General features: G+C 28.9%; 1 protein-coding gene across 1 annotated transcript in view; it reads right to left on the bottom strand.

The window, feature by feature from the left end:
- The window catches only part of Rab3-GEF (Rab3 GDP-GTP exchange factor), a 233,866-nt gene that overhangs the window by 4,728 nt on the left and 213,777 nt on the right, over window positions 1–15,361 (bottom strand). The window contains 2 exon segments of the mRNA XM_075299906.1: window positions 2,148–2,194; window positions 9,911–9,983. Of these exon segments, the coding sequence (XP_075156021.1) occupies window positions 2,148–2,194; window positions 9,911–9,983 (120 nt within the window).

The following is a 15,361-nucleotide window of genomic DNA, read 5'->3' as shown; positions in this document are numbered from 1 at the left end:
ATGCGAGTTTTTTTGTTATGTTTATTTATCTCTCTGAATTCTTTACTTTTTTGAGTTTTTTGTTTTTTTATTTAGAATTGAAGAAGGAATAAAGGAAAAATAAAATTATTTTGAGTTTCTTTATTGCTGTTTATACCCTGCGGCCTACTGTGGAACAGGGTATTATAAGTTAGTGCATATGTTTGCAACACCCACAAGGAGACGAGATAGACACATGGTGTCTTTGGCAATAATGCTCAGGGTGGGTCCCTGAGTCGATCTAGCCATGTCCGTCTGTCCGTCCGTCCGTCTGTCTGTGAACACAAAGTCTAGGTCGCAATTTAAGTCCAATCGCCTTCAAATTTGGCACAAGTTCCTGTTTTGGGTCAGAATAGAACACTATTGATTTTGGAAGAAATCGGTTGGGATTTAGATATAGCTCCCATATATATCTTTCGCCCGATATGCATTTATATGGACCCAGAAGCCAGAGTTTTACCCTGATTTGCTTGAAATTTTGCACAAACATAACACTTGGTCGTATAGTCAAGTGTGCAAAATTTAATTGAAATCGGTTCAGATTTAGATATAGCTGCCATATATATATATATATATATATATATATATATATATATATATATATATATATATATATATATATATATATATATATATATATATATATATATATATATATATATATATATATATATATATATATATATATATATATATATATATATATATATATATATATATATATATATATATATATATATATATATATATATATATATATATATATATATATATATATATATATATATATATATATATATATATATATATATATATATATATATATATATATATATATATATATATATATATATATATATATATATATATATTTCGCCCGATATAAACTTATATGGCCCCAGAAGCCAGAGTTTTAGCCCAGTTTGGTTGAAATTTTGCACTAGGAGTACAATTACTAGTGTAGCCAAGTGTGCGAAATCTTATTGAAATCGGTTCAGATTAAGATATAGCTCCCATATATATCTTTCGCTCGATTTTCCGTCATATGACCACAGAGTTCAAAGTTGTAGTCCGATTTACGTGAAATTTTGCACAGGCAGTAGAATTAAAATACTAAGTATGCATGTCAAATTTGTTTGAAATCGGTTCAGATTTCTATATAGATTCCATATATGCTTTTCCGATTTGGACAAAAATGACCAAAATGCCCACATTTTCCTTATAAAATCGCCACTGCTAAGTGGAAAACTTGTAAAAATGACTCAAATTTTCCTTTATTTCTAATACATATCTATCGACCGATAAATCATAAATACACTTTTGCGAAGTTGCCTCAAAATTGGTACAGATTAAAATGTTTCCCATATTTTTTTACTAACATAGTATACCATCCCAGGGCCTTAGCCGACTTAAATTTTAAGTCTATAGATTATAAATTTTGTTCACATGGAGTCAGATTTAAATGTATGTATTTGGGACAAAAACCTTTATATATAGCACCCAACACATTTCACGGATTTGATATAGTATCGAAAATGTGGATTTACAAAGTGGTGTAGGGTATAATATAGTCGGCCCCGCACGACTTTGGACTTCCCTTACTTGTTTTTATTCGTTTAGAATTGAAAACAATTAATTATGTACTCATTTCTGCACGCCACTGTATATATAGTCAGACTTGTGAGATTGGTATCTGGCATTTTCTTTTCAATAACATAATAGTATCCATCTTCTCGTCCAATAAGCACGAATACATATTGTAAAAATATTTAGTTTGGATGATTTGAACATTAAACCAGCCTGCATTGTTATCAGGCTAACATAAAAATAATAACTAAATTTTATTTATTAAATATATTATTTATTAAAATTTTTTTATTAAAATATATGTTAATGAAAGTATAGTTTCGAGTTTTTCTTTGTTGTGATCATCATTATTAGATTCGGTTTTTCTTTGAAATGTATCTTCCTGCAATCGACTACACATTAAAGATAGAACATAAATGTGTTAAGAATAATGAACATGTCATAACGTGCATTAAATAAAGAAATTTAGATATTTACAATTTCAAAAATAGATGATTTCAAATAAGAAAAAAAACACATCTATTAAACAACGATGTACTCACCATTGTTGATTTATATTTTCGTTGTATAAGTTGGCGTGTTTTGGGATCTGAAAAATGGAAATTAGCAAAAATTCATTAAATATAAAATTATTTAACGGTACAATATAAATTTATAAGAGCCAAGACTATGTTCAGTTTTCACATTTCTGCGTTTACGGTCTGGTTACGATATTTTTCATCTATATTCCAACACTCAAAAAAAAGTGAACTCACTATTTCACTAAAGCCAATTTAACTATATTTTAGTTCATGAAATTATTATATTTGGAGAAAGTTTCGTTTATTCTAATAATTTTTTGCGTACGTTAGTTAAATGAACTAAAAGACGGGAAAAAATTATACACAAATGAAGTAAAAAGTTTTACTAAATTCGTACTTCTCACAAAATAGTTCATTGTTTCTTTAAATTTGTAAATTTTACTACAACAGCGTCCATCATGAACTTCGTATGTCACTAAAGACATTCTTGCAATTTTGAACTCCAATTTTTTCCTTCAAACTACAAAATTTTCTTTAAAAAGTGAAAAAAATTATTTATGTCTAATAAATTTTCTTGAATTTGTCGAAAAATATTTACTTATTTTTGTGATATCGGCGTGATGCCAGCGCTTGTAATACTGTTTAGTTAAAAATTTCTAAAACTATTCAAAATTTTCTAAAATTAATCAAAAGTTTTCTTCCTGGTGGGTTCACTGTTTTTTCAGTGAACAAAGAAAGCGTCGACAAAAATGTAGTAAAAAATTTTCGTTGTCGTGATCCGGAAGAGGTACAAAACTGGCACAGAAGTTTCACAAAAAACAGTAAATTTTTTTATAAGAAAAATGAACTACCTAGCGCGGGAATTTAAATAACTCAACTGTACACCACATTTGGTGTACTTTTTAACTGCAGTTCATGAAATAAACCCTCTCATAGAAGAAAAAACGAACTAAAGGGTGATACGGTCAAAATTTGGTCAATATAAACTTGACGTATTTCTTTCAATTTTGCATTTAAAAAACCTTAACACCCCTCATCTTGAAGGTGTGTGTGTGTAGAATGTTGCTCCTATTTTGATTTTGGAATTCACTCTTCAGTTTTCAAAATGCCGTCCAAGCAAGAAGAGCAGCGTATCAAAATTTTGCTCGCGCATCGCGAAAATCCGAGCTACTCGCACGCAAAGCTGGCAAAATCGCTAAAAGTTGCCAAATCAACCATTACAAATATATTTAAAGTGTTTGGGGAACGTTTGTCGACAGCCAGGAAGTCTGGATCGGGGGGAAATCGAAAACCGGAAGCCGCTGAGACGACAAAGAGAGTTGCCGGTAGTTTCAAGCGAAACCCTAACCTCTCTCTCCGAGATGCCGCAAATAAGCGAGCCAAAAAACGAGCCTGACGATTGACTTACAAGAAGGTAGTGACTCCAAATCGCGATGATAAACAAAATACGACGGCCAAAGCGCGATCCCGGAGGCTGTACACGACGATGCGGACGAAGTTTGACTGCGTGGTAATGGACGACGAAACCTACGTCAAAGCCGATTACCAGCAGCTTCCGGGACAGGAGTTTTATACGTCAAAAGGAAGGGGAAAGGTAGCAGATATTTTCATGCACATAAAATGTTAAAGTTCGCAAAGAAATATCTGGTTTGGCAAGCCATCTGTAGCTGTGGCTTGAAAAGCAGCATTTTCATAGCTTCCGGGACTGTCAACCAAGAAATTTACGTGAAAGAGTATTTGAATAAACGTCTGCTGCCTTTCCTGAAGAAACACGGTTGTTTCGTACTGTTTTGGCCGGATTTGGCATCTTGCCATTACGTTAAAAAGGCTATGGAGTGGTACGCCGCCAACAATGTGCAGGTGGTTCCCAAGGACAAGAACCCTCCCAACACGCCAGAGCTCCGCCCAATTGAGAAATACTGGGCTATTGTCAAGGGGAACCTAAAGAAGACCAAAAAAACTGCTAAGGACGAGCAGCAGTTCAAGGCAAACTGGCTTTCTGCGGCAAAGAAGGTGGACAAGGTGGCTGTACAAAATCTGATGGCAGGTGTCAAGCGTGAGACCCGGCAATTCGGATTTGGAAAAGCGAAAGCCTAACTGAATATTTTTCCTGAATTTTATACTAATCGAACTTGAAAAAGAAATTTAATTTGATTTTTTAAATAAACGATTTCATCGATTTACACGCGTTTTCCCTTGACCAAATTTTGACCGTATCACCATTTAAAAGCAAAAAAAAATCATTGGCGCTAAATCATGACCAATTCAACCATACAGTATTTAATTCTTACTAATTTTGGGAATCGTACGAAAATTTTCTTTAACGTTAGTTCATTTGAACTTTTGTGTACGGTCATTGAATTTTATACCCAGGTTTAGTTCAGAATTTATTTGAGACATACTTAAAAAAAGAAAGATTCTATTAAGCTGTGGAAGATTTCGGAAAAGGTAAAAACTAATAGCAAATATTTTTCTTGCTAACAGGTTGACTGATAAGTCCCCGGTCTGACATATAGATGCCGTCGCTAGTATTAAATGCATATTATTTTTATATAGTACCAACCTTTAAATGATTCGTGTCAAAATTTGACGTCTGTAAGTCAATTAGTTTGTGAGATAGAGCGTCTTTTGTGAAGCACCTTTTGTTATTGTGAAAAAATGGAAGGGGAAAAATACGGTGGAATCAAAAACTTGGCTTGATAATGAGTTTCCGGACTCTGCCCCAGGGAAATCAACAATAATTGATTGGTATGCAAAATGCAAGCGTGGTGAAATGAGCACGGAGGACGGTGAACGCAGTGGACGCCCGAAAGAGGTGGTTACCGACGAAAACATAAAAAAAATCCACAAAATGATTTTGAATGACCGTAAAATGAAGCTGGTCGAGATAGCAGAGGCCTTAAAGATATCAAAGGAACGTGTTGGTCATATCATTCATCAATATTTGGAAATGCGAAAGCTCTGTGCAAAATGGGTGCCACGCGAGCTCACATTTGACCAAAAACAACAACGTGTTGATGATTCTGAGCGGTGTTTGCAGCTGTTAACTCGTAATACACCCGAGTTTTTCCGTCGATATATGACAATGGATGAAACATGGCTCCATCACTACACTACTGAGTCCAATCGTCAGTTGGCTGAGTGGACAGCGACCGGTGAACCGTCTCCGAAGCGTGGAAAGACTCAAAAGTCCGCTGGCAAAGTAATGGCCTCTGTTTATTGGGATGCGTATGGAATAATTTTTATCGATTATCTTGAGAAGGGAAAAACCATCAACAGTGACTATTATATGGCGTTATTGGAGCGTTTGAAGGTCGAAATCGCGGCAAAACGGCCCCATATGAAGAAGAAAAAAGTGTTGTTCCACCAAGACAACGCACCACGTCACATGTCATTGAGAACGATGTCAAAAAATTCATGAATTGGGCTTCGAATTTCTTCCCCACCCACCGTATTCTCCAGAACTGGCCCCAGCGACTTTTTCTTGTTCTCAGACCTCAAAAGGATGCTCGCAGGGAACAAATTGGCTGCAATGAAGAGGTGATCGCCGAAACTGAGGCCTAATTTGAGGCAAACCCGAAGGAGTACTACCAAAATGGTATCAAAAAATTGGAAGGTCGTTATAATCGTTGTATCGCTCTTGAAGGGAACTATTTTGAATAATAAAAACGAATTTTGACAAAAAAATGTGTTTTTCTTTGTTAGACCGGGGACTTATCAGCCAACCTGTTATTTTTAAGGTTATTTATTTAAGGTTAATTGGTTACTTTCATTCTTTTACTTGCAGCATACTCTCTAAGTCTCTCTTTCTAAACTCATATATGTTGATAGGCTATTTCTACATTAATACATGTTTGCATCCATACATATTATATTTTAAAAAACTGTATGTTCCAAAAATATAATGTTTCAAATATGTTGTTCTAGTTTATGAACATTATATGGTTGCACTTAAAAATATTGTGTTAAAAAAACTAATTTTTACACCCAAACATATGAAAACCAGTCTTTTTCGTCCTTGTATAAAAACTTATTATTTCTGAACTAAATTTTCGATTATATTTTTGTTTGGAAATATTTTTTAATTTAATTAATATGTTAGTTGAGATAACTAATATTTTAATTAAATACGTAACAATTTTCAATCATTTCCTTAACTGACTTTATATTTTAATTTGATTAGAGAGTTCTTTTATTTTATTTTATTTATTTATTATTTATTAGAATAAAACGCTATTATTTATTAGAATTATTTTCTTCGTAACCTTGAACCTTCAGACAATGAATTTAATCTATGGAGAGCTACAAAATATCTTAAGAAACCACAAAAAAGGAACGTTGCAATAAAAACTGCCTCTGGTACTTGGTGTCGTTCAGATAAAAGTAAAGTTGATGCGTTTAAATCTCTTCTGGAGGAAACTTTTACACCATTTTCTATCTGTGAGGCGTCTGATGATAAGAAAATTCGGGGATTTCTTGATGTACCCTGTCAAATGTATCGTCCGATCAAAGCATTCACTGTGAATGAAGTATATAACGAGTTGAAGAAACTTAATGTTGAAAAATCTCCCGGTTACGACCTAATTGATGGAAGAATTTTGAAATCGCTGCCAAGAAAAGGTATAATTTTTCTTACTCTTCTATTCAACGCGGCGTTGCGTTTGACATACATCCCCATTCAATGGAAGTTAGCCAAAATTATCATGATTTTGAAACCTCAAAAGCCAGAAAATTCTATAAGCTCCTACAGACCCATAAGTTTGCTACCTATAATATCAAAGGTATTTGAAAAGCTAGTACAAAAAAGACTGGTGCCCATATTGCGTGAGCTCAATATTATACCTGATCACCAATTCGGATTCAGACAAGGTCACGGAACATCTGAACAATGTCATAGAGTCATTCAAACCATTAGAGATTGTTTGGAGAATAAAGAATATTGCTCTTCAATTTTTCTAGATGTTAAACAGGCATTTGACAAAGTCTGGCATAATGGTCTGTTATACAAATTGAAGATCTTACTACCCACACCTTTTTACCTATTGTTGAAATCATATTTAAATGAAAGGCGTTTCTATGTTAGTATCAATGAAGAAAACTCTGATATTGGTTGCATAAATTCTGGAGTTCCTCAAGGCAGCGTGTTAGGACCAATATTGTATACTATTTTTACCAGCGATTTTCCCACTAGTGAAGAGGTGACCGTAGCTACTTATGCCGATGATACTGCAGTATTGGCCGTAAATAAATCATGTGTAGATGCCTCAGAAATATTACAAGACCATATAGATATTATCGAAACATGGTTTAAAAAGTGGAATATAAAAGTAAATACTGACAAATCGAATCATGTAACATTTACACTTAACAAAGGTAACTGTCCGGAGGTCTATCTAAATGGAGATGTTATTCCAATGGCAAATTGCGTAAAGTACTTAGGACTAAATATTGACAGACGATTGACGTGGAAGGAGCATATAAAATCAAAACGACAACAGCTTGAAATTAAAACAAAGCGAATGTACTGGCTTCTAGGTCCAAGATCACAGTTGAGATTAGAAAATAAATTATTGCTATACAAAACAACGTTAAAACCAATCTGGACATATGGAATTGAACTTTGGGGTACAGCAAGCAACTCAAACGTTGAGATACTGCAAAGATATCAATCCAAAACGTTAAGGATGATTACAAGTGCACCGTGGTTTATGACCAACAAAAATATACACAAAGATCTTGATGTCCCAATGGTTCGAGATGTAATACGAAAAAGTAGTACAAATTACCTCAATAGACTAAGTAACCACTCGAATATTCTAGCTATAACTCTCCTTGATGATACAAATGAATTAAAAAGACTGAAAAGACTTAGTGTTCTCGACTTGCCCTTTTTAACTTAAGTCAAAATTATATGTATGTAGTCTGCAAATTTCATGGTATAAAAGTTATGTTTTTATGATATTAATTTTGTTTTTGAACAATTTCATCTAATGATTTAAGTTTAATGGAGCTTAACATAACATGTCATGTATTGTAAATTCATCCAACCAATTTGCTTAATATTTGTGTATTGTAAATAGATTGCAAATAAAGATATAAAGAAAAAAAAAAAAAAAAAAAAAAATTATTAGAATAAAACGCTAGCTACCAAGGTCATCGGATTAATATCAGGGAATTTTTATACCCTCCACCATAGGATGGGGGGTATATTAACTTTGTCATTCCGTTTGTAACACATCGAAATATTGCTCTAAGACCCCATAAAGTATATATATTCTGGGTCGTGGTGAAATTCTGAGTCGATCTGAGCATTTCCGTCCGTCCGTCTGTTGAAATCACGCTAACTTCCGAACGAAACAAGCTATCGACTTGAAACTTGGCACAAGTAGTTGTTATTGATGTAGGTCGGATGGTATTGCAAATGGGCCATATCGGTCCACTTTTACGTATAGCCCCCATATAAACGGACCCCCAAATTTGGCTTGCGAGGCCTCTAAGAGAAGCAAATTTCATCCGATCCGGCTGAAATTTGGTCCACATCGGTTCATAATTATATATAGCCCCCATATAAACCGATCCCCCGATTTGGCTTGCGAGGCCTCTAAGAGAAGCAAATTTCATCCGATCCGGCTGAAATTTGGTACATAGTGTTAGTATATGGTCTCTAACAACCACGCAAAAATTGGTCCACATCGGTCCATAATTATATATAGCCCCCATATAAACCGATCCCCAGATTTGACCTCCAGAGCCCCTTGGAAGAGCAAAATTCTTCCCATTCGGTTGAAATTTGGTACGTGATGTTAGTATATGGTATCCAACAACCATGCAGGAATTGGTTCCTATCAGCCCATAATTATATATAGCTCCCATATAAACCGATCCCCAGATTTGACCTCCGGTGCCTTTAGGAGAAGCAAAATTCATCCGATCTGCTTTGGTTTTGGAGCCTCTTGGAGGAGCAAATTTCATCCGAGTCAGTTGAAATTTGGCACATTGTGCTAGTATATGGTCTTTAACAACCATGCCATATCGGTCTATAGTTATATATATCCCTCAGATAAAGCGATTTCCAATCACACAAAAATTGGTCCATATCAAGTTCATAATTGTATATAGCCCTCATATAAGCGACCCCCATATTTCAATTCTGGCTCTCTACGTACCGTGCAAAAAGTCCATATCGATTCGTAATTATTTGTAGACTTAACTATACATAACTTTTTGGTCTAATATATACCACGTATGGACTAACTCACAATTTAGAAAACGATGTTAAGAAGTTTTAAGATACCACAACCCAATTAATTCGATTGTGGATGACAGTCTTTCGTAGAAGTTTCTATGCAATCCATGGTGGAGGGTACATAAGATTCGGTCTGGCCGAACTTACGGCCGTATATACTTGTTTAAGATGGTTTTTGGAAATATTTTTCCGTCCACGAAAACCGAACCTAGTACCGCCCTGAAGATGATAGAAATATTAATGATATTAGATGTTTACTACAAACGAATCACAAAATGTTTATATAAATTTAATTAAAATTATTATACAACCTACATTTATAATCACCAAAATGAAAAGTATCAATCACACAACTATTTATTAATAAGAAATAGACTTAATTAAATAATTAATTGATTTCTCCGGCACTTTCAATAGATTTTTAATTATTTCAATACTTTTTTATTTAATTAAAATGTTAATTGGAATAATGAATTATTTGCATATAACATTTTCAATATTATTGTTTTTTTTTTTATTCCTAATCTACAATACTTACTATATTCCTCTAAAACGAATATGCCTCCTTTTTGGGTAAAACACTTTCGTATATGATCCAAACGAACGAAAAACTGAAAATGTAACATCAAAATACATGTTCAAATAAAATTATTTCAAATAGTATTTTCATTAAATATATGTGATCAGAAACTTATATATAACATTATTTTCATTATTTTTATATAGAAAGATACTTTTTTGGTTAGTTTTCTTTTTTTTTTTTTAAGTCATACAAATCGACTATATTATTATTGTGCTAGATTATTTAATATTTTTTCGAATATAGTAAATGAAACGACATGCAAGAAATTTGAACTTAAATGTTAACAACAATTAAAGCCTTTAACGTTGAGATTAAAATTAAGCCACATTCATCTTAGTAAGCATTATAAGAGAGTAATAGTAAATATAGAATAAATCACACAGAGAGAGAGGTAGTGAATAGTGGGGAATGGTTTACTAGTAGTGGTGTGCTTGAAATAATGTCCGAAACTAAGGATCGAATTGTATATATAATCGATAATAATTATACTATGTTTATCCTAGGTACGAAATCTCGGTTTTTATAGCACCATAAATTTTCAAATCTCAAGTGTTCATATAAGCAAAATATCGTTTATTTTGGGATTTAACAACTTTTTGTTTGTTTACAAACTGAAAAATAGGATTTTTTGGTTGTAATATACGATCGATAACAATTATATTATATTCATACTAGCCACGAAAACTTGAATTTTAGCACCAAAATTTCTTTACAAATCTCAAGTGCTCATTTAATCAATTAAATGAGATCTAGTTTTTATGCGGATTTAACATCTGTTTTTTTTTTTTTTTTAACTAAAGAGTAACTATTGGAATTTTTTTATTTGTATAGCTATACAATTATACTAAATTCACACTGGGCTCGAAATCCCGATTTTTAGTATAAAAAAAGACTTACATTCCATTCATTCCAATAGCTCAAGTCTTCAAAACAAGTGAGATTTTGTTTATTTTGAAATTTAACAACTGAAAAACTAAACACTTGTTTGTATTGTGATCAATAACAAGCCTACTAGGTTCAGAATATCTATGAAATCTGGCTTGCTAGCCTTACAAATCTCAAGTATTTGAGAAAAATGAGATTTTGTTTATTTGCGAATTTAAGTTTTTTGTTAGCAAAAAATTGAACTCCGGGAATTATTTTTAATTTGCACAATATTATTATTTTGACATAAAAAAAACATTGAGCTGTTGTTTTCTTTCGATTTACGTTAAGATTGAAGCAAACAATTGCGTTCCATTTGGGTTTTAGCAAACAAAAAGACTTCTCCTATATGTGAAAACCATAAGTGTATCATGGTTGGCACTTGAGCTAAAAAAAAAAATTGCCAAAATTCACCAAAAAAACTACCAAACATAAAAATATTATTTTGCTAAATTTTATTTCTATAGAAAATTTTGTAAAAAATGTATTTCTATAGACAATTTTGTCAAAATTTTATTTCTATAGAAAATTTTGTCAAAATCTTATTGTCTATAGAAATTTTGCCAACATTTTATTTCTATAGAAAATTTTTTTTAAAATCTTATTGTCTATAGAAATTTTGCCAAAATTTTATTTCTATAGAAAATTTTGTCAAAATTTGATTTCTATAGGAAATTTTGCCAAAATTTTGTTTTTATAGAAAATTTTGTCAAAATTTTATTTCTATAGAAAATTTTGTCAAAATTTTATTTCTATAGAAAATATTTTCAAAATCATATTGTCTATAGAAATTTTGCCAAATGTTTATAAATTTTGGCAAAATTTTGTTTTTATAGAAAATTTTCTCAAAATCTTATTTCTATCGAAAATTTGGTCAAAATTGTATGTCTGTAGAAAATTTTGTCAAAATTTGATTTCTACAGAAAATTTTCTCAAAATTTCACTTATATAGAACATTTTGTCAAAATTTCATTTATATAGAAAATTTTGTCAAAATTTGATTTTTATAGAAAATTTTGTCAAAATTTGATTTCTATAGAAAATTTTGTCAAAATTTGATTTCTATAGAAAATTTTGTCAAAATTAGATTTCTATAGAAAATTTTGTCAAAATTAGATTTCTATAGAAAATTTTGTCAAAATTTGATTTCTTTAGAAAATTTGGTCAAAATTTGATTTCTATAGAAAATTTTGTCAAAATTAGATTTCTATAGAAAATTTTGTCAAAATTGTATTTCTATAGAAAATTTTGTTAAAATTGTATTTCAATAGAAAATTTTGTCAAAATTTTATTTCTGTAGATAATTTTGTCAAAAATTTATTTCTATAGAAAATTTTTTGAAAAATTTATTTCTATAGAAAATATTGTGAAAAATTTATTTCTATAGAAAATTTTGTCAACATTTATTTCCTCTGTTGGTTAAGCTACACTTGTAGTTTAGTCAATGCATGGTTTTAAGCTAAAATCAAAACCAACAATAATGATTGAAAGGAAACCAACAATAACAAACAAAACGAATGAAGATAGAGGAAGCACGCTCAAAAACAAACCCAACCAACTACATTCAAATCGATGATTTGAGTTTGGCAAAGAAAAAGAGATATGCTTGCAAATTTGTTTGGGCAGTAGCCGACTACCAAACCTATTTTCAGAAGGTTCAGACGTAGTTCACTTTGGGTTGAGTGAATTACCCGAATTTATTCTGATAATTGGTTGATAGTTTTGCTACAAATAGAGGATGCTGATGAGGAATGTGTAATTCCGAAACAGCTGTACATCCAACCATCTTGCAGTCTATAGGGCTTTAGCCAAATAAATTTGACTAGCATACTTTTCTTCTGTTGGTTAAGCTACACTTGCAGTTTAGTCAATGCATGGTTTTAAGCTGAAATAAAATAAATTTTTTTCTATAAAAAATTTTGTCAAAATTTTATTTCTATAGAAAATTTTGTCAAAGTTTTATTTCTATATAAAAATGTTGTCAACATTTTATTTCTATAGAAAATTTTGTGAAAAATTTATTTCTTTAGAAAATATTGTCAATATTTTATTTCTATAGAAAATTTTGTCAAAATTTTATTTCTATAGAAAATTTTGTCAAAATTTTATTTCTGTAGAAAATTTTGTCAAAATTGTATTTGTATACAAAATTTTATTTCTGTAGAAACTTTTGTCAAAAATTTATTTCTATAAAAAAATTTTGTCAAAATTTTATTTCTGTAGAAAATTTTGTGAAAAATGTATTTCTATAAATTTTTTGCTATAGAAAATTTTGTCAAAATTTTATTTCCATAGAAGATTTTGTCAAAATTTTATTTCTATAGAAAATTTTATCAAAATTTTATTTCTATAGAAAATTTTGTCAAAATTTTATTTCTATAGAAAATTTTGTCAAAGTTTTATTTCTATATAAAAATGTTGTCAAAATTTTATTTCTATAGAAAATTTTGTGAAAATTTTATTTCTATAGAAAATTTTGTCAAAATTGTATTTATATAGAAAATTTTGTCAAAATTTTATTTCTGTAGAAACTTTTGTCTAAAATTTATTTCTATATAAAAATTTTGTCAAAATTTTATTTCTATAGAAAAATTTGTGAAAAATTTATTTCTATAGAATATTTTGTCAATATTTTATTTTTATAGAAAATTTTGTCAAAATTTTATTTCTATATAAAATTTTGTAAAAATTTTATTTCTATAGAAAATTTTGTTAAAAATTTATTTCTATAGAAAATATTGTCAATATTTTATTTCTATAGAAAATTTTGTCAAAATTTTATTTCTATAGAAAATTTTGTCAAAATTTTATTTCTGTAGAAAATTTTGTCAAAATTGTATTTGTATACAAAATTTCGTCAAAGTTTTATTTCTATATAAAAATGTTGTCAAAATTTTATTTCTACAGAAAATTTTGTGAAAAATTTATTTCTATAGAAAATTTTGTCAAAATTGTATTTATATAGAAAATTTTGTCAAAATTTTATTTCTGTAGAAACTTTTGTCTAAAATTTATTTCTATATACAAATTTTGTCAAAATTTTATTTCTATAGAAAAAATTTGTGAAAAATTTATTTCTATAGAATATTTTGTCAATATTTTATTTTTATAGAAAATTTTGTCAAAATTTTATTTCTATATAAAATTTTTTAAAAATTTTATTTCTATAGAAAATTTTGTCAAAATTTTATTTCTATAGAAAATTTTGTCAAAATTGTATTTATATAGAAAATTTTGTCAAAATTTTATTTCTGTAGAAACTTTTGTCTAAAATTTATTTCTATAGAAAAATTTGTGAAAAATTTATTTCTATAGAATATTTTATCAAAATTTTATTTCTATAGACAATTTTGTCAAAATTTTATTTCTATATAAAATTTTGTCAAAATTTTATTTCTATAGAAAATTTTGTTAAAAATTTATTTCTATAGAAAATATTGTCAATATTTTATTTCTATAGAAAATTTTGTCAAAATTTTATTTCTATAGAAAATTTTGTCAAAATTTTATATCTGTAGAAAATTTTGTCAAAATTTTATTTCTATAGAAAATTTTGTCAAAGTTTTATTTCTATATAAAAATGTTGTCAAAATGTTATTTCTACAGAAAGTTTTGTGAAAAATTTATTTCTATAGAAAATTTTGTCAAAATTGTATTTATATAGAAAATTTTGTCAAAATTTTATTTCTGTAGAAACTTTTGTCTAAAATTTATTTCTATATAAAAATTTTGTCAAAATTTTATTTCTATAGAAAAAATTTGTGAAAAATTTATTTCTATAGAATATTTTGTCAATATTTTATTTTTATAGAAAATTTTGTCAAAATTTTATTTCTATATAAAATTTTGTAAAAATTTTATTTCTATAGAAAAATTTGTGAAAATTTTATTTTTATAGAATATTTTGTCAATATTTTATGTTTATAGAAAATTTTGTCAAAATTTTATTTCTATAGAAAATTTTGTCAAAATTTTATTTCTATATAAAATTTTGTCAAAAATTTATTTCTGTAGAAAATTTTGTCAAAAATTTATTTCTGTAGAAAATTTTGTCAAAATTTTATTTCTTTAAATATATTTTTATAGAAAATTTTGTCAAAAATGTATTTCTATAGAAAATTTTGTCAAAATTGTATTTCTGTAGAAAATTTTGTCAAAAATTTATTTCTATAGAAAATTTTGTCAACATTTTATTTCTATAGAAAATTTTGTCAAAATTTGGTTTCTATAGAAAATTTGGTCAAAGTTGTATTTCTATTGAAAATATGGTCAAACTTTTATTTCTATAGAAAATTTTGTCAAAATTTTATTTTTATAGAAAATTTTGTAAAAATTTTATTTCTGTAAATTTATTTCTACAGAAAATTTTGTCAAAATTTTATTTCTATATAAAATTTTGTAAAAATTTTATTTCTATAGAAAATTTTGTTAAAAATTTATTTCTATAGAAAATATTGTCAATATTTTATTTCTATAGAAAAT

The sequence above is a fragment of the Haematobia irritans genome, chromosome 3 (assembly GCF_050003625.1).
Source record: "Haematobia irritans isolate KBUSLIRL chromosome 3, ASM5000362v1, whole genome shotgun sequence".
Taxonomy (NCBI): domain Eukaryota; kingdom Metazoa; phylum Arthropoda; class Insecta; order Diptera; family Muscidae; genus Haematobia; species Haematobia irritans.
This window is presented reverse-complemented; position numbering and strand designations above follow the sequence as displayed.